At 51.4% G+C, this 23,789-nt stretch overlaps 1 protein-coding gene across 1 annotated transcript in view; it reads left to right on the top strand.

Annotated features, from left to right (window-relative positions):
* VIPR2 (vasoactive intestinal peptide receptor 2) overlaps positions 1-23,789 on the top strand; it is a 70,028-nt gene that overhangs the window by 22,278 nt on the left and 23,961 nt on the right. The window contains exons 3-4 of the mRNA XM_042976783.1: positions 1,965-2,072; positions 7,357-7,454. Of these exons, the coding sequence (XP_042832717.1) occupies positions 1,965-2,072; positions 7,357-7,454 (206 nt within the window). The remainder of the gene's footprint in view (positions 1-1,964; positions 2,073-7,356; positions 7,455-23,789) is intronic.

Here is a 23,789-nt window from a genome sequence, read left to right as displayed (position 1 = left end):
ACTTAACTCAAATCTTACTATAATGGGAAAAGTGACTGAAATGAACCCGTGGATTTAATATGTCTCCATTAAGATTTCATTATTTAAGCAGAAATTTGTCATTTCTGTGGTGAGGACGGTTGAACCTTCACAATGACCAACGGCCAGTGGTCAGAACACACTGCTTTCCCAACCGTGGAGAGGCTCGGCCACTGCTGTGTTTCCCTGGAGACCTGGACACCTCACTTTCTCCCTCGTTGGAGCTCTGTTGGGAACCCCGGCCCTGACCTGCCTCATCCAAGGCTCAGCAAGCACCTGCCCTCCTGTGCCGGCGTCTGGAGGCATCATGTGTGGTGTCACTGCAGGGCCACTCCCTGCCCTGGTCGGTTCAGCCTAGGCACAACGTGGAGTAGCTAGTGACTCATTTGTACTTGATGACTTATTCTGAATATTTCTTTAAGAGCAATATTTTCCTCACACATGTAAGGGCATTAATATAGTATGAATTTATTACTCACTTAATCATTGGTATCTAATTAAATTTTTAGAATGAATATATTTTCATTTTTATTTTATTTTTTAAAATTAAAAAAAATTTTTAATGTCTTTATTTATTTTTGAGAGAGAGAGAGACAGATCATGAGCAGGGGAGGGGCAGAGAGAGAGGGAGAGACAGAATCCCAAGCAGGCTCCATAATGTCAGCACAGAGCCCGACGCAGGCCTCAAACTCACAGAGGAGTGAGATCATGACCTGAGCTGAAGTAGGATGCTCAACCGACTGAGCCACCCAGGCGCCCCATTTCCATTTTAAAAACTTCTAGAAAGTATTTTCACCTGCAAAACTTGATTTATACCCAACTTATCAGAGGCATCTGCATTCTTGAGCTAAAACACTCCTGTGCTCGAACCAAGAATGTAAATACTTCATTGGTGTTTTTGTACGGTTCCTGTGCAGGACTGGATGGCATGTCAGAACTGTTGTTTGTTTGTTTTTACCTAGGCTAGCACCTCCAATATTGAAATTAATACAGTATCAGTACCTGGGACTTGTAGTAAAAAGCCTTGGGTTCAAATGTGGATTGTCATGGTTTGTGTGACGTTGAGAGGTCATTGCCTTTCACCTTGGATGATTGGCACGTTTGTATCCTTGCATAGGGTGTGGTGGTTGCTAAGACCCTGTAAGAGATCTGGAGAATGACTTAAGTCATAACATTATACAAATTAGGTTATTTGATAACTGCATGAGGGTAACCTAAGATTTCATCACATAGATGTCATCTTGACTATTAAAATCAAGTAAATCTTGGGGCACCTGGGTGGCTCATTCAGTGAAGCGTCCAACTTCGGCTCAGGTCATGATCTCAAGGTTCATGAGTTCGAGCCCCGTGTTGGGCTCTGTGCTGACAGCTCGGAGCCTGGAGCCTATTTCAGATTCTGTGTCTCCCTCTCTCTCTGCCCCTCCCCCATTCATGCTCTGTCTCTCTCTGTCTCAAAAATAAATAAACGTTAAAAAAATTTTTTTAAATCAAGTAAATCTTATCCAATATTTAAATGTGCAAATTATCCTTGAAGTCAGATTCCCTAAAAGCAGAAGTATGCCTTCATCCAGGGGACCCTAAGCCTTCAAGAGTACCCATATTATCACACTGGGGGAAGCACCTCAGCAGGAGAGAAGTAATGATTCTATTAAAGTTCATCAGTGCACATTGCACATTGGATTACTCAAATACTTTCTACCACACATCTGGTTATTTCTCCAAACCTGATTAAAACGAACTCAGACGCTAACTATATTCTCAGCAATTCTGTTGGTGCAAACTTGTTTCACAAAAAGGTAATTTGCAAGATAGTTACCTAAGTAAGGGACTATCTACTTGCAAAGCCTTTGAACAGATGTGCTCCTGCTGACCTAGGCATCCCCCAAGCAGCCCCCAAGCTTCCGTTGCACTGGTTAGTCCTTCTTACACTGTCTCTCTCCTCCTAGCCTGCACTGGCGTCTGGGACAACATTACGTGCTGGCGCCCTGCGGACGTAGGCGAGACTGTCACAGTGCCCTGTCCTACAGTGTTCAGCAATTTTTACAGCAAACCAGGTACCGTCTGTCAGCGTTGTGTCTAAACCCCCGCAGAGGCTATGGGCTGGCTTCTCCATGGAAGGCAGCAGGAAGCAGGCTCCTTGGTTTCCTTTACTGAGTCAGGGAACAGCTGTGCCATCATCTACTAAGCTGGTTTGAGGAGCAGGAGGATGAGAAGCTTCTTGCCAGGTCAGCCACCTCAAGGGAAACAGCAGGGGAGAGCAGGCCCGAGACAAGCATGGACGAGTGAGCCTGATACGGGAGCGCCCCAAAGGGGGCGGGCGGCAATGCAGACGAGGAGCCTTCTTGGCTTGCACGCTTCAGGCGCCGAGGAAAACATCCGTGCAGTCCTGTGCCTCCCTGCCACTCGTGGGTGTCCGTGAGCCATCAGAGAGCGTCCTCCAGATGCTTTGAGGCGCCCTGATGCTCAGGGACAGTGGCCAGGCTTTCCTCAAGCCCAGAAGCAGTCTCTCGTCCACAGGAAACATCTTGCTCATTGGACCGAGCTCAGCTCCCAGCTCCCACTTTCTGAACTGGCTCCATGTGGTCAGAAGACCCACTGTCTCTCTGTCTCCAGGGTCCGGAGGGGCTGGCAGGGCTGGGGTGCCACCGGTCCTGCGCCTTTGCTCTCCGCACGCTGCCACAACATCTCTTGGCTTGTTCCCAGGAAGGTGGTTGTGCTGTGCTGTGCTGTGGTTTTTGTTTTCTTTTGTAAAGGATCCAGACTTTTATAGCATGAAGAAATCTATCCGGAAGAATAGAAAAGAGGAGATACATCTGGAAATCAGAAAGGCAGGATACTTTTAAGCACTGTAGAGAACTTATTTTCATCTTGAGCAAGCGTTACAGGGTAAAAACTCTTGAGAAGTAGAATTGTTGAAACACTTCAAGCAGAAGTTTGTGGCACAGGTTGGGATGGAGGAAAAGAAAGGTTTCCTTTTATCCCTGTGACTTGCAAGGTGAGACTCTTCCTGAGTTAGTCAATGAAGCAGTTTGAGGGGACTTGGGGTCATACCTACATAAGCAACATTGGTCATCTTCAAGTCAGAAAAACTAAATTATTTTAGAAAATCTAAACTCTAAAAAATATCCTATCTAATCAATAACATTTGTACTGAATGGTTTGGACTATAAATATTCTCCTAGAAATCTCAAATGAATTGGCATAGACTTAGGCTTCCCCTAATAGATGGTGGGTTCTAAATGCCTCCAGGGGGCAGCCGGGGGTTGCACACTGGAGAGCACGAGAGCTCTGATTCTGGGCCACCTGTTGCGAGCGCCTAACCTCTGCCAGAGGGGAGCCATCTGGGGCACCCAGCCCAGGTCAGGCTAGAATGGGCCACCTGTTGTGAGCACCTAACCTCTGCCAGAGGGGAGCCATCTGGGGCACCCAGCCCAGGTCAGGCTAGAATCTGGCTCTGCTATGAGTCATTGTGCTGCTATGGAGAATGAAGACTCCGTGTCTGCCTTGGGTTAAATGCTTGATGCTCTTTTTTTTATCCAAACAGGGAGCATGACACTGCCTTGCTGCTGTGGGGAGATCTCTACTACTAGGGAATTCTCCTGAGTCTGTATAAAACAGCTAGGTGATCTGAAAAGTATATGCATCCCCTTAGTTAACTGGTCACAAAACATGTGAACCATGAGGCACTTACACAGACTGTGGACAAACTGTGGTCCACATGGAGTGCAGTCTCTAGGAGTGTTGGACAGAGTGTGGGCCTTAGAGAAACGTGAACATAATCCGGAGCTGGGGGCTGGGTAGGGCTGGGGCTGGGGCCAACAGGCATTGGATGGCAATGGGTAGAGGCCTCAAATAGGAAAGTTGGCAGGGATAAAGTGTGGTCTTGAAATACAGTTGAGAACCAGTAGGGCTTGAATCTGTATGTTACTTCCCAGTTAGCAGAAAGCACTTAGAATGGGATAGTTGCTCCCACAGTGACCTGTGGGGAGAGCCAGATCATAGAGTGACTTGTGACTGTTTCAGCCCATAGACCCAGATGTTCAAGAGACAGATCTGTGCTTTCATGAAAATTGTTTTCTCTTCTGAGTTCTCCTACCTCCAGTAGCAGGAAATTGGGTGGGCTCTCTAGATGATGTCATGGCAACCAGCACCTTGCTGTCTGCTGTCTTCATGCTGCATGAGCTCCAGGGTCCGTGGGAGGCCCCTCTGAGCTGTGCTAGGATATGGGGTGCAAATCCACTCCCACAGGCCAGCAGAGTGACAGGAAAGCTGTGGGGACTCAGTTTAGCACCGAGGATGAATCTTTAAAAGGGACGGCGACAAACCATCAAGTGAAGGAGGGAGGCAGGCTCATAGACTAAGGTTTGTTCTGAAGAGTTGACCCCTTAGGGCATGGTGGTTCCTGCTCACTTAGCGCTTCTCCAGGGCAGAGAGACAGTGGGTGTGACTGCATCGGAGGGAAAGCCCAAACAGATGGACAACAAAATGGTCCAGAGCACAGGCCCTGCAGCCAAGCAGCCTGGCTCTGAGTTCTGGCTCTGCCAACTTGTCCCGGGGGGACAAGAGTGAGTCCCGAAACTAGCTAGGCATTGGGGTTGTGGTCAGACCTTACCCTGAGGGCTGTGGAGCCTAACGCAGTGCCTGCAACACAGAGCTCACACTTGGGAGCTGCTCTCACATCAGACTGGGTCGTCTGGAGGGCAGGGACCCCCACGCCCCAATAGGCACAGTGCTCCCCGTGCAGGCACACTCACCCTCCCTGCCTCTGCAGACGACCAAGGACCCTCACAGACTTACACCCAGTGAGCTTATAATCAGCTTTGGGGAGCACGCGAGAGCGACACTTGTCACCGCTCTGCTCAGGGCGCCAGGCATGGCTGCTAAACTTGGGGCTACAGCAGGAAGAGTTCACAAAGACTGGGAGGTCCTCACAAAGTGGTGGAGGTTCCCATTGAGCAGATGGCACCCACAGAGCCAGGGTGGGGAAGCGGTCCACTCAAAGAGGAGGGAGAAGGAGGTCCAAGCTCCTGAGTCATAAAGCTGTGGCTTCCCCTCTTTTCCTATATGTTCCCACTCTCACCTCCCTGGACTTTCTCTCACCTCCCTGGACTTTCTCTCTTCTCCCCAGGCTCCCTCCCACCTCCTGGCCCCTCTCTCACCTCCCTGGTCTCTCTCTCACCTCCCAGCCCCTCACTCATCCCGCCAGGCCCTCCCCACCTCCCAGCCCCTCACTCACCCCCCAGGCCCCCTCCTACCTCCCGGCCCCTTGCTCACCTCCCCAGGCTCCCTCCCACCTCCGGGCCCCTCTCTCACCTCACTGGTCTCTCTCTCACCTCCCAGCCCCTCACTCACCCCCCCAGGCCCCCTCCTACCTCTTGGCCCCTCGCTCACCTCCCCAGGCCCCCTCCCAACTCCCAGCCCCTCACTCACCCCCCCAGGCCCCCTCCCACCTCCCGGCCCCTCTCTCACCTCCCTGGTCTCCCTCTCACCTCCCGGCCCCTCGCTCACCCCCCTCCAGGCCCCCTCCCACCTCCCAGGCCCCTCTCTACACATTGCTGCCTCAAGCATTTCCTGGAAGCATGCCTTCTGCCTCTGCCTCCAGGTGTCTTCCAGGCAAAATGGAGAACCTGTGTGGGATCTTGACATTTCAGTGTCTTCTTTAGTGTTTGCTGTGTATTAATGAGGAATGACTGGCTCAGTGCCCACTCCTGGCCGCATCCGCAGAGCTCAGGTACAGGTCCCAAGAGCTGGGCAATGAGGGCCAGACAGCAGGTGTGCTGTGCAGACGAGGAGACCACTGCCTGGGATTGGAACAGGGCCCCTCGCCTGTCGGCTCAGGTCCCCCACCTGTGACGTAGGACCACTAAAGGGCCCCCATGTAGTCTCAGGGTTAAATGGGGGCCTGGGCACCAAGCCTGGCATACAGCAGGAGCTCAGCGAGCCATATGCAGCCACAGCCACTCCCACTGCTGTTCTGATTCCTGACTCTGGGCAGATCTTTATCTCCTGTGGGCCTGTCTCCCTATCTATAAAATAGGGCAGTGGGGCCTCATCTCCCAGGACTCTGTCTTGCCTCCACTCCCTACTATGGTCCCTGCCCTCCAGCCGCCCCCAGACTCCCCTGGGACACCCTCTGGAGCTGGAGCAGGAGGAGGGTTGGGGGCCTGGAGTCAGAAAAATGCACGGGACGGTGGTGTTGGAGAGCTACCGGGCAGCATGAGCCCAGGTGATGCTGCCGGGGGCTTTGCTGAGACCCCCTCCCCACTTGCCAGCAGGTCAGGGTCTGGGCCCTCCCACCTGCCTCCACACGGCATGCCAGGAATCGCTTACACATATTATCACCTCCATGTGAACGCACTTTGCTTTCAATTTTGTCTGATTAATAGATCAAAGCGGGTGAACACGTAGGCTGCCCTGGGGTTGACAAAATAAGGAGTTTTTGAGTTCAAAAACCTATCTCTGTGGCTCAGTCGTTGCAGAACCTCGGGCGTGTGACGGAACCCTCAGAATCTCATTTTCTCAGGTGAAACGGGAGCAATCATGCCCACCAAGTCTGCCTTACAGTCTTGGCTCGTGTGAGTGGAAAGATTTGCTGGGGCTGTGAGTCACAGAGGACCCTCTGGGTGGGTCAGCTGCTGGTAGGGATCACCAAGGCAGGAAGGGCCTCCCGGGCTCCAGCCTCCCAAAGCCCACCCAGTGAGCCCCAGCCCCGCCCGCCCCCCTCACAGGCCACCAGTGCCCAGCCCTGATTTCACTCATCACCACTCAATGACTGTGGTCACCTGCTGAGGACACTTTCATTTCAGTAGCCTGAGGGAACATTGCATCCCTGAGTTTAACATACACATTTACATTAATTAGGAGCAAAAAAATGGTACTGTAAGATCAAAACTGCCTTTACCTTATGTGATTTAAATCTTACACCCACAGTCTCTTCCTCCAACATCAGTGGTCAGTGGTCCCTGCTCCCTGGTCCCAACATCAGTGGTCAGAGGGCCTGTGCTCCCTGGTCACTGTGCCCGGGGCAGCTGAGTGAGGGTGGACTGGGATAGCGGGCTCCAGAATGGTCCGTCACTGGGCAGAACACAAGTTGCCCACTGTGCTCCATAATGATAACACCAGACATTTCAGCCATCGCCGGCATAGCTACGGGCACCACCACTGTGCTTCGCGACACAGAAGCTCTCCCTTGAGCCACCGAGGCCCTGCACAACCCAGGTTTCATGGGTGGGAAGCGCGGGCAGGTGAATGCACATACCTCCAAGCACTGCCCACGCTGTCGCCGCTAAGGCCGCTGTCGTGGACCCACAGACCTGACACCTGAACTTTACCTTCTAGGAAACATAAGCAAAAACTGCACAAGTGATGGGTGGTCAGAGATGTTTCCAGATTTCGTAGACGCGTGTGGCTATAATGACCCCGAGGACGAGAGCAAGGTAAGGGCCCCTGCATGGTTCCCTGCACATTTCAGCCCCTTTTCCAGAAGTGCACACCAAACAGCGTCCATTTGCTACCCTGCGAGAATTGTGCAGGTTTCCTTTCCTCTACTTCTTAACGGCCCTATTTCAGTTCTGCGCCAGGCACTTGGAGTCATTTCTTGTTCTGCCGTCGTGGAGGCGGAAAGCCTGGCTCTCTTCGCCTACCTTCAGTGTGTCTGAGCGGCACTGCCTGCCTGAAGTGAGCTTTAACGAGCATCCGTTCCCCCGATGGGTTTGAGGCTTTGCCACAACGTGGGCTGTCAAGTAGCCCCGCGGTAGTTTTGTGACCCCGAGCCAGCAGCAGGGGACGGAACTGGGCATAGAGGGTGTTTGCAAACCGAGAGGGAGCATGTCTCTGGCCAAGTGCCCAAGTCGCGCTGGGGGCTGCGCTGGGGGTCGGCATGGTGTACGGGGGCCGTGGCGGGCGGTGTGCTCAAGATGACCCCTTTCTGAGAATGCGATCACTTAAATGATGTGTCAAATCAAGTCCGCTCAACTCTGCTCGGGGTCCTGTCTGTGGGTTCAGCCCACAGCCCCAGGGCTGGCGTCGCTGTTCTTTCCGGAACACTCACTCTGCAACGTTGTACCACTGTAGTCTTTGTGTACCACCAGGAAACCAGATCGCTGTCCTGCCCCTTGGGCTACATTCACTCACCCCTGACGCCATACGGACAGGTGAACGCCTCCTTACCCTGAAGTCGTGCTGTGTTTCCGCAGACCTCTGCTGTGTAGGAACATACTTGAGGCCCTTTGAAAGAGCCTGAGGGCCTACCTAGCTACTCGTGCACCTCCCGCCAACCCTGGGCCCTGCCATCCGGCCGCTGGTGAGACTGGTACTGATGTCACCATCAGATACGATTTCCTGCGGGATCATCTTTCACGCCCCTTTTTTATAGAGGGGCTGTCTTTGCTCTCCTCACTAAGGTTTATGGTTAAAAGCCAGTTTTCCCCACCAAATCACTAAATTCTAGAAGAGGAAGTAGCTTCCATTTTAGCCGATTTCTCACTAATTGGACGCCTGGCCAGTAGTCAGGGAGGGAGGAGTGCTAGAAGAGTGGACAGTGTTGAGCCGTACTGGGCGCCGGGTCAGTTACCAGTACTGTCTCATGCGGTCTTTTCCCATTGAGGTGTTAGTGACAAACATTGTACATACTTAAGGTCCGGGCACACCTCGTTTTGCTGCACGTGGCGGATACTGTGCTTTCACAAGTTGAAGGCTGTGGCAAACCTGTGTCGAGTAAGTCTCTGGGGGCCGTTTTTCCAGCACCGTTTGCTTACGTCGTCTCTCTGTGTCACATTTTGCTAATTCTGACAATATTTCAAGCCTTTTCATTATTATTGTATTTGTTATGGTGATCTGTGATCAGTGATTATGACTCACTGAAAGCTCAGATGATGATTAACATTTTTTAACAGTAAAGTATTTTTTAACTGAGGTGTGTGCATTATTTCCTTGGACATAATGCTGATGTACATTTAAGAAACTACACTGTGGTGTAAACATAACTTTTATAAGCACTGGGAGACCGAACAACTCATTTGACTCCCTTTATTGCAGTATTTGCTTTACTGTGGTGGTCTGGAACTAAACCCACTGTATCCCCAAGGCATGTCTGTACACGGTACGTGTGATGTTTTGATGGGTATATGTACATATACATTGTAAAATGAATACCTCAATCGAGCTAATTATCCATCACCTGTTTACCTTCTTTTTTGGTGAGACACAGAACTCATTCATCCTATAACTGAAAGTTTGTGCACTTTGACTAACCTGCCCAAATTTCCCCCACCTATTATCTAGTCTTCATGACAGACCACCTTCCAGATAGAAAGACTGAGGCTCAGAGAAAACAGGACACGGTCAGAGGCCCCAGCTCTGTTTCTCTTGTGCACAATCACTGAAATTTGACTTTTTGCGTCAAATGTATTTCACTCCCCCTTGGCATGCAGTCACCTTTGTGGCACCTGTGTTCTCTCTGGCCAGCAGGAGCCGCTTGGCGACCTGTGTGCACCCGGGACACAGGGAACTGTACCAGTGCACTCCGTCCCGCATGTGCCAAGACATGCGAGCAGTGGTTTCCACCCTCAGCCGGGCTTGTGAACAGAGAAGGTAGACACAGAGCATCTCAGGACGTCACTAAAATGTAACATATTCAGAAAAATTTTAAGTTTATTTATTCTGAGAGAGAGCAAGCGGGGGAGGAGGGGAGAGAGAGACAGAGACAGAGAGACAAGGAATCCCAAACAGGCTCCACGCTGTCAGCACAGAGCTCTATGTGGGGCTCTAACCCACAAACCGTGAGATCATGACCTGAGCCAAAATCAAGTCAGATGCTCAACTACCTGAGCCACCCAGGCGCCCCACATATTCAGAATTTAAAGCCACGGAACACCCTGTCAGTTCTTCCTTCTCGCCTGCTTCCCATCTGTCCTCTGCCTCCAGGTAAGAGCCGTCGTGCGCATCCTGGGGTCTAATCACCTCGGACTTTGCACATTGTGGGGGGCTGTGCTACACGCCAGAGTGATGCTCAGCCTTGGACGTATTTCATATCGTTCTTTTTATATTTACTGGATTTTGCAAGAAGTCCCAGTGAGATGTCGGCCTCTCATGAGTTCCCTGTGGGGCAGGAAACGTGAGGTGCTAGAAAGCCCTGAACATGGTGGCCGACAGCTGTGGCAGCCATTTGGCTTAAGCTGCCCCAGCTGGAAGATGGGGGGACTGGTGCCATGTTCCTGGCGGCTGATAGAGCATAGTCCTAAGTCGCTGACCTGTTCATGTTGGATCTAAATTGAGAACACGTTTTCAAAGGCAGATACGTGTGGATTTCCGGTTCCAGACTAGTCTCCAACTGCTGTTTAGCTATTTAATATGACCAACCCGGGAGACAGTCTTGTTGGCTTTCTAAGAATAAAACTTGAACTGGTACAGAATTTACCCCCAGTGTCAGGATGGTTTCTGTAGCAAGAAGAGTTCACAGGGCCTGTTCTACAGACCCTGAATTCTGACCAGGAACGGAGACTGCCCCACTTCACGATGAGCAGGGCTCCAGGAGCATTGTCACGTGTCACCTGCCTCCAAGGTGACCCTGGTGGACGGCTGTCAGACCATTTCAGGGGCGAGACAACAGGTCCCAAAGACCAGGAAAGTCTTGGATCTCTGTGGCCAGGGGGGTGGGGGCTCTGACACCCAAGTTCGACCACCCACACCTCTCGTTCCACTGCGTGCAGGCGTCCCAGACTCCTGTGTGGGGTGGAAGCAGAATATCCCAAGACATCCCGAGCAGCATTTATTCAGAGCCAGCTGTAGGTCCCTGTAAGAGGATGGGCCCGTCCTCATTCATCCATTCAACAAACAAGCATTTCTTGGGAACCACAAGTTTCTGAGTCTGTCCTCAGTTACCATGAACCCAACCTGGTTGTACTGGAGTCGCGGGTGAGCAGGAGCTGGGAACTAACTGACATCTGAGGCAATACTAGCAACTTCCCAACTCAAAGCCGGCAGCTCCTCCTTCTCTACATTTCCCTCGGGTCACACTTCCCAGGGAAACTGATGGAAAACTCTTCTGGGTCCGCTTGGTCCTTGGAAAAGCCTGGAACTGAATCCTGCCTGCATGAAGCACAGAGCATCCCTACTTTTCTGATGCTTTTCCATCCAGTTTGAAAAGCTATTTTTCTTCTTAATTAAACATTTTGGAGATTCTACAAATATCATGAACGCATATTCCCTACTAATGGATTAGAAAGTCAAAATATTTTAACGTGTACAAGAGAAGAAAATGATGGCACAAAACCACAGTGAGTAATTTTTCTCCCTGATTGCAGTTTCCGCTGTTCAAATACCTTGAATATTTGCTTGTTTAAGGAATCCTGTCAAAGATGGAAAGCATGTGGCGGGGCAGCAGCACAGAGGGCCTGGTGGGTCAGAGCCCAGCTGGGCCTCCCCGGACACTGGGGGGCCGGGGGACAGCCTTGCCGTGAGCCTAATGAACTCCACTTCTGATGTCACTCCTCGGCTCATCAGTGGCTCAGTCTCCTCCCGGTTTTATGATTCTGATTGGATTTCCTGCTCTCACACGGCAGCTCTGCTCTGGGTGTTGTGTGTGCAATCTTTGTTGACTTCAAAATTAATTAAGTTCAAGAAGAAAGTTAGCCTCCACCAAAGCCACAAGCTTGTCTGCAATGGCAAAGGAATCACCAAATAAAATGAAGTCGGGAAGGGGGAGTCCCATGGAGAAAGAGAGTGTCCAAAGACCCCAGAGGGTCCGAAGACATGGAAGAAAAAAGTGTCAAAGACCCTCTCAGACAATGGCAGGAACGATGCTGCTGAAGCTGCTTCTCACTTTGGACCAAGGGGGCCCATGAGTCGCAAGGGGGTTTGGCAATGGTCTGAGCCTTGGTTTTCTGGTCTTCACAGTGAAATCATGAAGCTGGCCAGGCTTGGCTCAGACTCCCTCTGTCACCGGGTCCCTGGTTTCCATATGGCAGTCTTCCTAGTCTATGTCCCCCTCCCACCAAAACCACCTTCCGGTGTGTGCCTTGGCGTAGGAGCATTTTCCTCTTGGGCCATTTATCTTTGGGTCTTTGCATAAAGGGCTTCATCACATTACGGGATTTAAGGAGCACCCCCAGGGACCCACAGGGGTCACACCAGCAGCTGCCCTGTGTCCTTTCCCATGCCCCAGCCCGTGGAATGTTATAGGGAAAGGTGGGTCAGGTATAGACCACAAGACCCTCTCAGCTGCCCCCACCCTTTTATGGGGCACATGGGTTCCGCACCCATGGGAGCTGAGGGTCTCCTGTCCTGGCATCACGTTCTCAGCCTCAGGCGGGACTTCCAGTAAGCGTCATTGCACCTGGAGTCATGTGTCTGGTCATCCAACCCTCCAGGCCATCCCCCGCCCTGGGGCTCTCCTGACCAGGGCAGCTCCCTGCCACAGCACATTGTCCAGATCCCAATCTCTTGGCTTTTTTCCTGTGGTGAAAGCTGTCTTGAGGCCCCAGGTGGGGACACTCCTTCAGCCAGGCTCCCTGACTTAGTGTCTTCCTGCTGCCCATTGTCTGTACCTCTCCGATCTCCCAGGACTGCTGAGAGCTGGTGAAACATAGAAACACCTAGAAATTAGCACCCACAAGTCTCTGTGGGGCCAGGGTACCTCCTTTCCCTGAGTATCAGGAGTCTTCCTGATGAATCTTGAAGGACCCAGGGCTGCAGCTGACCCGGGCCTTTAGTCACCACGCAGGATTCTGCCCTCCAGCTGTGCAGGCCATCCCGCCAAAAGACAGCAGCCCTAGCAACACACTGGCGTCCTTTGAGCAGTGGACACCCAAAGCAGTGTGCTCCATGTGTCTCCTGTGTTATATATTTGCTACATAGTTCTTCAATAAAGAGCACTTCAGCTAAATTTAGCCAAGAGAACTGTCTGGCATCTCAGCCTCCCCATGCATCAAGTGGACACATTTCTTCCATATTATGCCATATTCCTAAAAATATTGTTGCACTCTCCTCTCAGCTTTCAGACACACCAGTAACTCTTTCTGCCTAACCGCCAGTGTGGCCTCCCTGAGGGTTCCCACCCAACAACAAGGGTCACGGCCACTCGGGTGTCTGTGGTGCCCCCAGGTCAGCTGCACTTGGGCCTTTCGCTTGGTCCTCAGAAGGACCTGTAGGAGCACGCTGCTAGCCCACGGCTTGGGAGGAGTCTCTCGGGGGTGTGCTGAGCAGCTGTCCACTGGACAGGGAGCCAGAGCTGGAGCCAACATGGCAAAGTGTGCACAGGTGGCAGACTTGAGGATGCCACCTGACCAAGATCTGGGCCACCTACACCCGGTGTTTGCTTCCCTTACAGTTGGCCGTTTAATTCAGCTTCTGAACAAGCTCCAAGGGCTGTGTCTGCCTCGGTTCACATCAGATGGCAGGAGGGAGCTTCCCACTGTGAGTCCAGCTGAGGTGGACCGCTCATCAGCAGTGGGTGACACTGGGATCCTGGACAGCGAGGCCGGCACTGGGAAGCCCGGGCTCAGAGATTCAGACAGGACCCAGAGGGGCCGCGGGGCAGGAGGACTGGGTCAGAATGCCATAACCAGAGCACACAACACCCCGCTGCCCACAGGGAGGAGCCTGAGCTCGCGTGAGACCGCTGCTCAGGTCCGGGCAGAAATCTGACCAAGATTCATGGGACAGACACAGTTATTAGCTATCTTTATTCTAGTTCTAACTGAACCTGTAACAATAATGTGTAGTGCTTGACCAATAAAGAAATGAGTCTTTCCCAGGCCAAAGGAGAAACAGGATGAGAAGTTAAGAAGGGATATAAAGAACACCTGTCATTGGGAAGGAGACCCAGGGAGTCTCACAGGGTTGGGAAGGCTCGGTCACGAGCCCAGGGCCCTGCCCTGATGAGCGGAGGCCTCTGTTTCTCGTAGAACAGTGGCGGGGATAGGGGGTGTCCACGGAGCTGGGCTGAAGCGCTGGTAGAAGGGTGGGCGGCACCAGGCTGGTCTCGGCCCGGAACGGTGCTCCTGGGAAGGGTCTGACCTCCCTGATGCTCCCTTTTCACTGGGCTTGTCTGTGAGCAGCCTACCTGGGGGGACAGGCATTTGGGGCTCAGGCATCTGGGAGTCTGCAAGCCTGGGGTGCTGGCTGCCCCTGCCGGGCCCTTAGGTGGGGACAGGAGGGAAGGCCCTGGTCCTCTGGCTGGTTGGGGAGCAGCCAGATTACTCACTGGACGGTCCGACTAGTTTCTTCATTTGATGTACACATGTCAGGACCAAGTGGAATAACTGAAGAAAGGATGGAAACCAGTAGTGTTTGCTTTACTGCTTACTACAGAGCTCCGTTAAAGAGCCAGCAAAAGAAAGACGAAGTTTTGCCAAAGTTCACCTACTGATGGTCAGTCACTTGGATGTACTTGGAGGAGGTTGTGGCTGGACACTCGGGGAGCCAGAGGCCCAGCTGACAAAGGACAGAAACTCCTGGCAGCGGGGAGTCGTTGTAATAGCCGTGTTCTTCCTTTCAAAAGTCTTTGTTCCATTTTCTACTTTCTCAGAAGTAAACATATATTACTTTTGTATTCAAATAAATCTAATTTTAGTCCAAAAACAAAATAAAACACTTACATTTATGCCAAGTTTGTCAGATCATTTCTCAGTTACATTTGCTTTTTAACCCTGGACTTTGTCGGGACAATGAGGATGCCTGACGGTCCCGTTGTCTCTGTCGAGCCTGTGGTATGACCTGGAAGTAGTTTACATGTTCAAATGGTGCAGGGAACCCACACGTCGCCAGCCCGATTCTCCAGGCAGCGTCTTGCCACATCTGCTCTGCTGTGTCCCGGCGAGCTGTGGGTGCATGCCCGTTGCCGCACATAGCGGGTTGCACACACACGCCTTTTACCACTTAAAACGTGAGGGCAGGTTTTTTAAAGTGAGGATGTTCTCTGATAGAACCTCAACACTGTTCTCCAATTTAGGAAATTCAATGTTATCTTATCTGCCATCAAGGCACCATTTCAGTCAGTGCCCAGTACAAGGTCATGTGTTGCACTGGGCTATCATGACTCTTCAGTGTTTTTCAATCTGGAACATTCCTCAGTCTTTCTCTTTCATATAGGCCTATGATGTTGTAAATGCCTGTCTGTTGGGATTTGTCTGATGTTTCTCATAGTGACTTTCAGGTCTCAGTGGGATAAAATGCCCCCAAAATATCTATGGCTGTTTGCCTCAGAAATGTCCTATTTGGATTTAAAAGAAAATCGTTTTTTCCTCTCAGCCCTCCACACCAACATAGGAATGTTCCATGCAGTTACTTAAAGTAAAGGGCGGAATTGCATGCTGAGTGGTGTGGCAGCCCCTTGGGACACGACCACCTCCCCACCGAGCCTCTCCTCTTTAAAATTTCAACACACAGCCATGCGTGAAGAAGCCGCAAAATTACATTTCCAATATCGCCGCAGGCCCCAAGCTAAATAACAGTGCAGAGTTTCTCTGGAAGATCAGCCTTTATTTCGGAGTAGGAGTCATCGGACAATCTTTGACTTCACCCGCTCCTCCATGAGGCATTTGAGCTCTCCAGAGGCATTTTCCAGATGTCTGCTCCTTCCTCAGAAGAGCCGGTGACCTCACAGAGGAGAGGAAGGCATGAGATGCCAGGACAGACACCTGCTGGTCACACACACGTCTCCTGGGTCATCAGCACTGAGCTCTCGTGTGCCCTCGTATGCCCTCTGACCTCGGAGCCCAACTCCTTGCTGGAGTGAGGACCTGTCCCTGCTGCCCAGATGTCTCTGATGTCTGCAGACAAGATCAGTGCCCACCTCTCCTCGACTCTGAAAGTGGGACATCAAGGACTGGAGAAGGTCCCAAGTCACAGCTCAGGGCTCTCCCACTCCCTCTGTTCGGCCTCCAGTTGTGCCTCTGACCACCCAGAATCTCCCACAGGGATTCTCTGGCTTGGGGCCCCTGCCTTGCCCCTCCCTTCCACAGCAATGCCAGTCGGGGCTGGATGGGGAAGAGGAGACCACTCTCCAGCGTGTTCTGACCTTTTCTGTGAACACAGCACATGCACAAAGGAAGTTTGAGAACTATTTCTTCAACTGAACAAAGACTTGCGTCATTGCATTAATAACTTTTAACATCTCTTTCATTATAAAAATGGTTCTCATTATAAAATCAAACCACATAACATAAATCGCTTACTAAGAGCAGTTACTAAGCTCTACATGGACTATCTCATTTAATTCCCAGACAAGCCAGGACACACAGCACTGCGGTCACTTTCTGATTGGGCGGGGTGGGGGGGAAGCAGAGCAGAAGGGAACGAGCCTGCGGTGTCGTGTGTTTATGGGACGTAAGCCTGAGCCGGAGAAAGTGCCTGCCACCCCGTGCACCGTGGGTGTGGGTCTCAGCTCCACGGGGACCGTGGGCGGTGCCCTTGTGTGGAGCGTCTCTCTGTGAGCTTACTTGCCGTCTAGACATGTCCTTGGGTGAGCTGTCTGTCAAGGTGTTTGGCCCGTTTTGTTTAAATGGGGTTGTTTATTTTCTCCCTGTTGAGTTTTGGGAGTTCTTTGTTTGGAGTGACAGTCCTTTGTCAGCCTGTGCCTGCCTTCTTGCTCTCGGACGTGGGCTTTTGTAGAGCAGGAGTTTAGCTTTAATGAAGCCCAGGGTACCAACTCTTTCTCCCGCAGACCATGCCTGTGGTGCTGTGGCTCCGAAGGATCACCACACCCGGGCATCTCCATTCTTTCAGACATCTTCCAGGACTTGCCCAGTTTTACATTTCACATTTCAATCTGTGATCTATGCGCGTTAATTTTTGAGCAGGTGTGAGATCTGAGTGTCTGTTCCTGTTTTGCGTGCAGACGTCCAGCCATTCCCGTGGCATGCGGCAAAGAGACTGTCCTTCCTCCACTCAACTCTGCTCCTTTGTCACATTTCAGTGCCCGCTTATGTGGGTCTCTGTCCCAGCTCCCTTTTGTTCCACAGACACATTTGCCTGACCTCCTGCTGCACCAGGCCCGCTGGATTACCGCAGCTGAACCGGTGGGTCATAAGTCTCGTGACTGTTCCTGGCAGTGACTCCCTGTGACCGTCTGTCTGTCTAGTCCTGGGGCAGCACTTCGTCCTGTGTCCTCCCCCCTGGCAGATCCATGACGAGTGGTTGATTTGTCACGTCGTTCAGACTTTTACCATTATCAGGGTGAGGTGGCAACATCCAAGCTCCTTCAAGCAGCTAATTCCTCTTGAAGAAAAAAAATCGGGACAGAAGGGTAACTGGTCTCTCCCAGACGGATGATGCCGTGGGGCTCGGGCTCCGGTCTCACCTCTGCAGCTTGAGGGCCCTGTGTCCTTAAACTGGCTTCTCCCCTCCTGGGGTTCGGGTTCCTCATTAGTGTAATGGGAACATGGCGATAACACTCAGTCCACTTCCTTCCCAAAGTTGCTGGGAGAAGTGAATGAACTTTGGGCTACGTTTTGGATTATAGAAGCTGCAGCACTGTCTGAATATTGTTCAGCCTCCCAAGCAGAATGGCTTGTAGTAGAATAGGCGGGTCTTACACGATATTTTGCCGATAACCAGCGGGAAGAAAACTTCAACTTGGTACATTTTACAACACGCGATCCTGGGCTTCGTCCTGCATCTTGAGACAAGGTGTAAGTCTCGGGCAGGGGCTTTGGTGTTCTGCCTTTCAGTCAGGAAATAAATGGAACCTTGGACCACACTCCCCCTGAAAATAGATGGTTTCATGCCCAGAAGCCACCCCAAGGCGAAAGCCCCTGGACCTGCTGGCATATCCAGGGTGTCCTGCAGAGTGAAGCAAGCACCGCCCTCACCCCCTGCCTGCGGCCACCTGGGGGGAATGGAATGTGCGAGTCCTGGAGTCAGGGAGAAGCAGAGTGAGTGTCACCAGTGCTGTCGCTTGGGGCCCGGACATCCCTGCTCCTCCTGCCCAGCGTCCCCCCAGCTTGCCCTTCCCTCCAGCCTGGACCTGCACCATAGTCTTTCCCCACCCAAGGCCCCGCCTCCCACCACCTACTTCTTGCCCCTGCTCAAGCCTCGGCCATGCAGCCTGAATTCGCAGTTAGAAAGGCAGGTTAGCAGCGACTCGTTCATGTTTCAGGCATGTATTGGTCTTGTTTATCAACAGGACTTTGTGTACCTTAAGGACAGGAGCTGTGTGGGCCCCATCCTGAGACACACGCTCTCTGAGAGCTGTTTCTTCTGCCGCTGGTGCAGAGGGGTACTTGCTGATGGGCAGGTTAATCTTCACTAAGAGGGTTCTGGGAGACCATTGCTTTCTGGACAGTGATGCGTGTGATGAAGGCATCAGTGGGTTCAGAAGAAAACACAGCTGAGTGTCCGTCTCTTGAGTTTGCTGAAGGGAAAGGTGAGAGGTGGGTGCAGCTCTTACCAGAAAGCTTCTGGGACAGCTGAGTCACGAGTCTCTGGTCTAGCCAAGGGGCTTCCAATGCCTTTGATTAAAGCGCACAGTTGGAAATCCATTTCACACTGCAACCCAGCACAAACATTCACAAAACCACACTTTCTCTGCTACTGTTCATCAAACGTTGGTCACTGCCCACTAAATGGATCACATAACCTACTAACGGGTTATAAATAGGGTGACTGTATCATATGTCAGCCAAACCTGGCCCTTCGAAAGAGAAAGGAGGAGCTATTAATAATTACTCCAGGATACCAGATGCAAGCCAGGCCTGGCCCCGGGGCAAATCGGAGTGGGTGGTCACCCTCGTGATGACTCACTGTTTGCAAAACACTGGCTGGGCTTCTGCATTTTGAGAAGGGCCCTGTCTGCCCTTGTAGCACCAGCACACGTGCATTCGTGGAAAATTAGAAGAAGACATAGAAATCACCTTGTCCACCACAGCTGCTGTGGGAGCAGCCCCGGTGACAGGCTGACGGGGAAAGGCCAACCCGGCCCCTTGCTGGGACGTCACTGCCTCCCAGGCAGGACCGCCAGCCGAAAGCTGAGCATACAGCCTGCCTGCGCGACTCAGAAGTGACTCAGAGCGGAGGGTCCCGTCACCACCACTGCCCACCACAGGCTCCTCCAGAGCCTCTGGCTTCTCGGAAGTATTGAGACAGGAAAGTATTCCTGGACCGTTTTGTCTCACTTCCCAATGTTGTGATGATGCTGCTGATGAAAACCTTTTCCAAGTAAATCAGCCCCAAATATGTGATCATAACACATGGCTCTACATCCGCAGGGGACCTGGGATTATCCTGGCACTCATGCAGGAGGGCGTGAAACATGGCCGCTGGTCGCTCGGCCTGCAGGGCGTCCCCGTGCCGTGGCACTCAGTGCCCAAAGTATCTGTAGCCTTTTCTGTGTCAGAGAACACTGCGACGTCATTTCTGGGTTCCCTCCGCCGGCCAGGCTCTTCCCACCAGGCCCCTTGTGTCCACACCCGGGAGCTGTCTGTGGGGAAACAAGACAATGTTAAAAAGACCAAAGCAAACATGAAAGCGAGTGTTTGTGAAAGTGAAATCACAGGTTCTGAAGCATCGGACGTTGAGGTCTTCAGTTGGGATCTCTTCAGATGGAGATGCTTCCTTGTCGTCGGCCACTGGTGCTCAGGGACGGCCAGCCAGGGCCCTGCTCCCTCGCCTCCATCATCATCCTGGCACACCGACCTCAGGTCCCCTGAGCCCCGGCTCTCGCGCTGCCTCAGGGCAGCTAAGAACGGGACATCCGTTCTGTCCACTCACTGGAGGGAAAAACAAAGCCAGTTCGCCCACTTGCTTGACCCGTGGTGGCTAAATCCACAGTCAGACGGCACAGCCAGAATGTATCACTTCACCTGCATGCGGAAATGGAGGCACATTTCTCTCCCATCGGTGCCCATCGACAGAGGTCTTCAGGAAGCAGAGCTGTGGCCAAACGGCCCTGACCCCTCCTTAGTCTTGGGAAAATCTGAAAGAAGTGCAAGAATCAGAATCTGAGAGATGTGTGAAGCCCTGGAGAGACATAACTTTGATCTGGAAGAAGCGCGTGTCCACTAGGCAAGGAGAGGGCGGCCACATCAGAGGCCCAGGCAGCTCTGGTCTCCTGTGGGCACTGAAGCCACTCTGATTTAGTCACTTCACACTTATCTGTTCTCTGTGCTTAATCAGCTCTGCGTTCAGCCCAATGTAACCCCCAGATGCTCCTGTGAAAACCCTCAGGGAAGGCCCAGAGGTCAGGCAGTTCCACGGCCAAGCTCCCCACTCCAGTGCTAACTCACCGAGTCTTTGAGAAAAAGGGCATGGTGCTGTCCTTCCCACTTCCCACGGAAGGACCAAGACTTGGGGGTCAGCACCAGGCGACCAAACCCACCCCTCCCACGCCACTTACTCACTGCCCTAGAGCTGCAGTTCCCTTTCTGCTCGGCAGAGACAGTCACCCCGGCCTGTTTCCCCGCAGTCTCAAGATCGGATGACATGGTAACGAGAGATTTGAAAACCATAAAGGCTTTGCACCTCGGGTTCCCAGGGGCCCACTGCAGGCTGGGTCGGGAAGGGGACAGGAGTTGTGCCTGTTCTCATGGAGTTCCAGCCACCGCAGCGTGACCTCGTGAGGGCAGGAGAGGACCAGGGAGGGTGGCTTCCCAGAGGAGGGGCCCCTCATAAAAACTGCTGAGGGCTGGGTAGGAGAATAAAGATGGAAATGCAGGGACACAGCGTGTGGCTGGCACTTGCTCCCAGCTCCTTGTAGGAGGCGCAAGGTTTAGGAGGGCCAGTAGGGACCTCGTTACAGCTTCGCTCACAAGCAGCCTCTGTGCAAGGTTTGGAGCAGAGACAGGGAAGGTCACACTTACATTTCACCCCTATCTGCAGTGTAGACCAGAGGTTCCGGAAGCAGAGCTGCATCAAATTCACCTGGAGGACCACACCTTCCGGGGTTCTGATTCTGGGGCAGGTGGGGACAGATGGGTCAGAGAGTTTGCATCTCAACAAGTTCCTGGGTGCTGCTGTCTCTGCTCGTCTGGGGGGTCACACTGGGAGAACCATTGGTATCACGGTTCTCAGACCCAGATGCACACTAAAGTCACCTGGGAGCCTAGGCCCCACCAAGACCAGCAAGGGGGCGCCAGGAAGTTCTCACCTGCATCCAAGCTTGAAAACGGCCGGTGTGGAAGCTTGCTCTGTGGGCCACAGGACCAGTGCCACGGGGTAGACAGAACACAGAGGGTGTGTGCTGCATGGATGGGAAGGAAGCAAGCTCAGAGTCAGACTGCCCCTCCCCTGCGTGGTAGGGTTTGCTGACTGCTTGAAAGTGTGTGTGACAGACCGCACACAGAGACAACCCTGAATTGCTGTGCTGATGTCGGGAAATGGGGTGGGCCTCAGGAGGGCCAGATTTAAGGCCAAGTGCTGCAGAAGAGGGGTGTGTTCGTGCATTAGTTTTCAAGCATGCTGAATGTGAGACGCCTAGAAATGCATAGGTAGAAAGTTCTAGAAGGCCAGAGGACAGAATGCCTGGAAGTGCCAGAGAAGTCAGGCCTAGACGTTCCGGTTTCTGAGTCAGCACTGCATGTAGCCGCTGAGACCCTGCAGAGAGAGTGTGTGGAGGGGGGAGAGCAGGAGCCACATGGGGACCCATCAACACTTTGGAGAAGGAGGAGAGGGACAAGGAGGGAATGATGCTAGGAGTCCAGCAAGGGCTGGTGGACAGAGGTCCATCCATCCCGAGGGGAGGTAGATGTGCCACAAAGGGCAGGGCGTGAGGCTGAGACACGGAGCGGAGCGCGGGCCGCTCAGGGAGGCGTAGCCAAGGAGAGCACAGTTATGGGAGACTTTTCCCTCTGCGGACATAAGTGAAATTAGTCTGTAAGTTTTGTTTATTTTTATTGTTTGTTTTAGTATATTGTCTGGATTTGATACCAGACTTATGATAGTTTCATAAATAAAATGTTGTGCTTTTCCTTTGTTATTATGCTCTGGAACAATTTTTGCATCCCAGGGATAATTTGGCTTAGACAATATGGAAGGACTCACTTGTTAAAGCCGCTGGGTCCAGTGTCACTTTTACAGATTGTATGTCATCAACTTTTTAAAAATTTCTTCATTGGTTATTGATATTTTTAGGTTTTCCTTAAATCTGTTCTGATAATTTTTACGCTTCCAGAGTATTATCCATTTTCGTAAAATCTTGACTTTGTTAGCACAGAGTTTAGTACTTTAATTAAAACATGTGAGTGTGTGTATAAAATACAATTTAGATATTTGTTTCTCATTATTTTTCCCCTTTAGATACTTGGCAACTACATATCTCATCTTGGCCTATACAGAAAAAAACTACTCTGTGGTGTTGTAAGTCTGACCATTTCCTAACTTACTTATGTCAACGATTTATAGAGTCCTCGCTGTTCTAGGCTTTTCATACTTATGTCAGATAAACACTCGAAAACTTGTGTCCTCGTGGGCTTGTTTCCTGGGGAGCCCCAGCCTACTGATTCTGACTTGTTTCTATCATTACTTCCTTCTTGTCTTACTTGGCTCATTCTGTTATTTTTCTGGCTTTCGTTGATGCTTTATCTTCTTATTTATTAACAATGACATTTAAGGCCGTAATTATGCCTCTGATTATAATTTTGACACATTTGTTATGAAATGCTCCCATTCAAAATTTTTCAAATGAATTACTGTTTTTCTAGTTCTAATTTTATTCTTTAAAAGTGTATTTAAGGGGTGCCTGGGTGGTTCAGTCGGTTAAGCGTCCCACTTCAGCTCAGGTCATGATCTTACCGCTCGTGAGTTCGAACCCTGCATCGGGCTCCCTGCTGTCAGCGCAGATCCTGCTTCGGATCCTCTGTTTCCCTCTCTCTCTGCCCCTTCCCTGCTCATGCCCTCTCTCTCTCTCTCTCTCTCTCTCAAAAATAAACAAACAAAAAAATCAAAAAAGGTGTATTTAAGAACAAAGTTGGATATTCATTAGTTGCATTGCTCTTTTCAGTTTTACGATCATACATAGCATGTCCCATGAGCTTTAAAAACAGGATTTTATAGATCTGATTATTTGTGTCTGTTCTATTTACCTATGTTCTCCACTCTGACAGTGCAGTCACTCATTCATCCCACAAATACTTAATGATTCTCTGCAATGTGCTGGGCAATATAACTGTGCCTTTTGTTCCTGTTTTTTATACACAGTGAATTCCAACTTATCAAAACACTTGGGAGCTCATATGACTCTTCATTTGTCTTATCTGGATCCAGAGTAAAAGGATAAAGCCTTTGCATCTGTTCTCTTGTGAACGCTCTTTCTAATATTTAAGGTTTCCTTCTTGTTGGCTGAACTCCCTTGGTGGGCAAGGGGGAGTCCAGGGCCCTGGGTCAAAGTTGGGTGTGAGAATGGGTCTGGACATCACTCTAAGAGCAGCTGGGAATCATGCAGAATGTAAGTCAGTATTCATGACGAGATGGACTGAGGATCATGGAGCCTCTCGGAAACAAGCATTTACTCAGAAGGCCCCAAATGGGGATGTGCGGTCTCTCAGGGGCTGAGGCAGAGGGTCTAACTTGGGACCCCCAGGGAAGAAAGCTGGATTGGGAGGTAGGACCTGGGAAGACCCTGGAACCTGGGGACAAAAGCACCTGTGTAGACCCTCTGTGCGGTTCTTGAAACCACTTAGCTGGTTTTAGCCACTTCTAGTGAAAATAAATTTAAACTTGCATCAAAGATGGAAAACTCCACACAGTCCTTCAGGGTTCATGTTCTAAACATTAATTTTTATTCTTCAGTTCTGTCCACATAGGGGGTGTTACAGGAGTTTGGGTGCACCCAGAAGAAA

Source organism: Panthera tigris, chromosome A2 (assembly GCF_018350195.1).
Source record: "Panthera tigris isolate Pti1 chromosome A2, P.tigris_Pti1_mat1.1, whole genome shotgun sequence".
Lineage (NCBI taxonomy): Eukaryota > Metazoa > Chordata > Mammalia > Carnivora > Felidae > Panthera > Panthera tigris.
The sequence above is the reverse complement of the archived record's forward strand: the minus strand, read 5'-3'. Positions and strand labels throughout refer to the sequence as shown.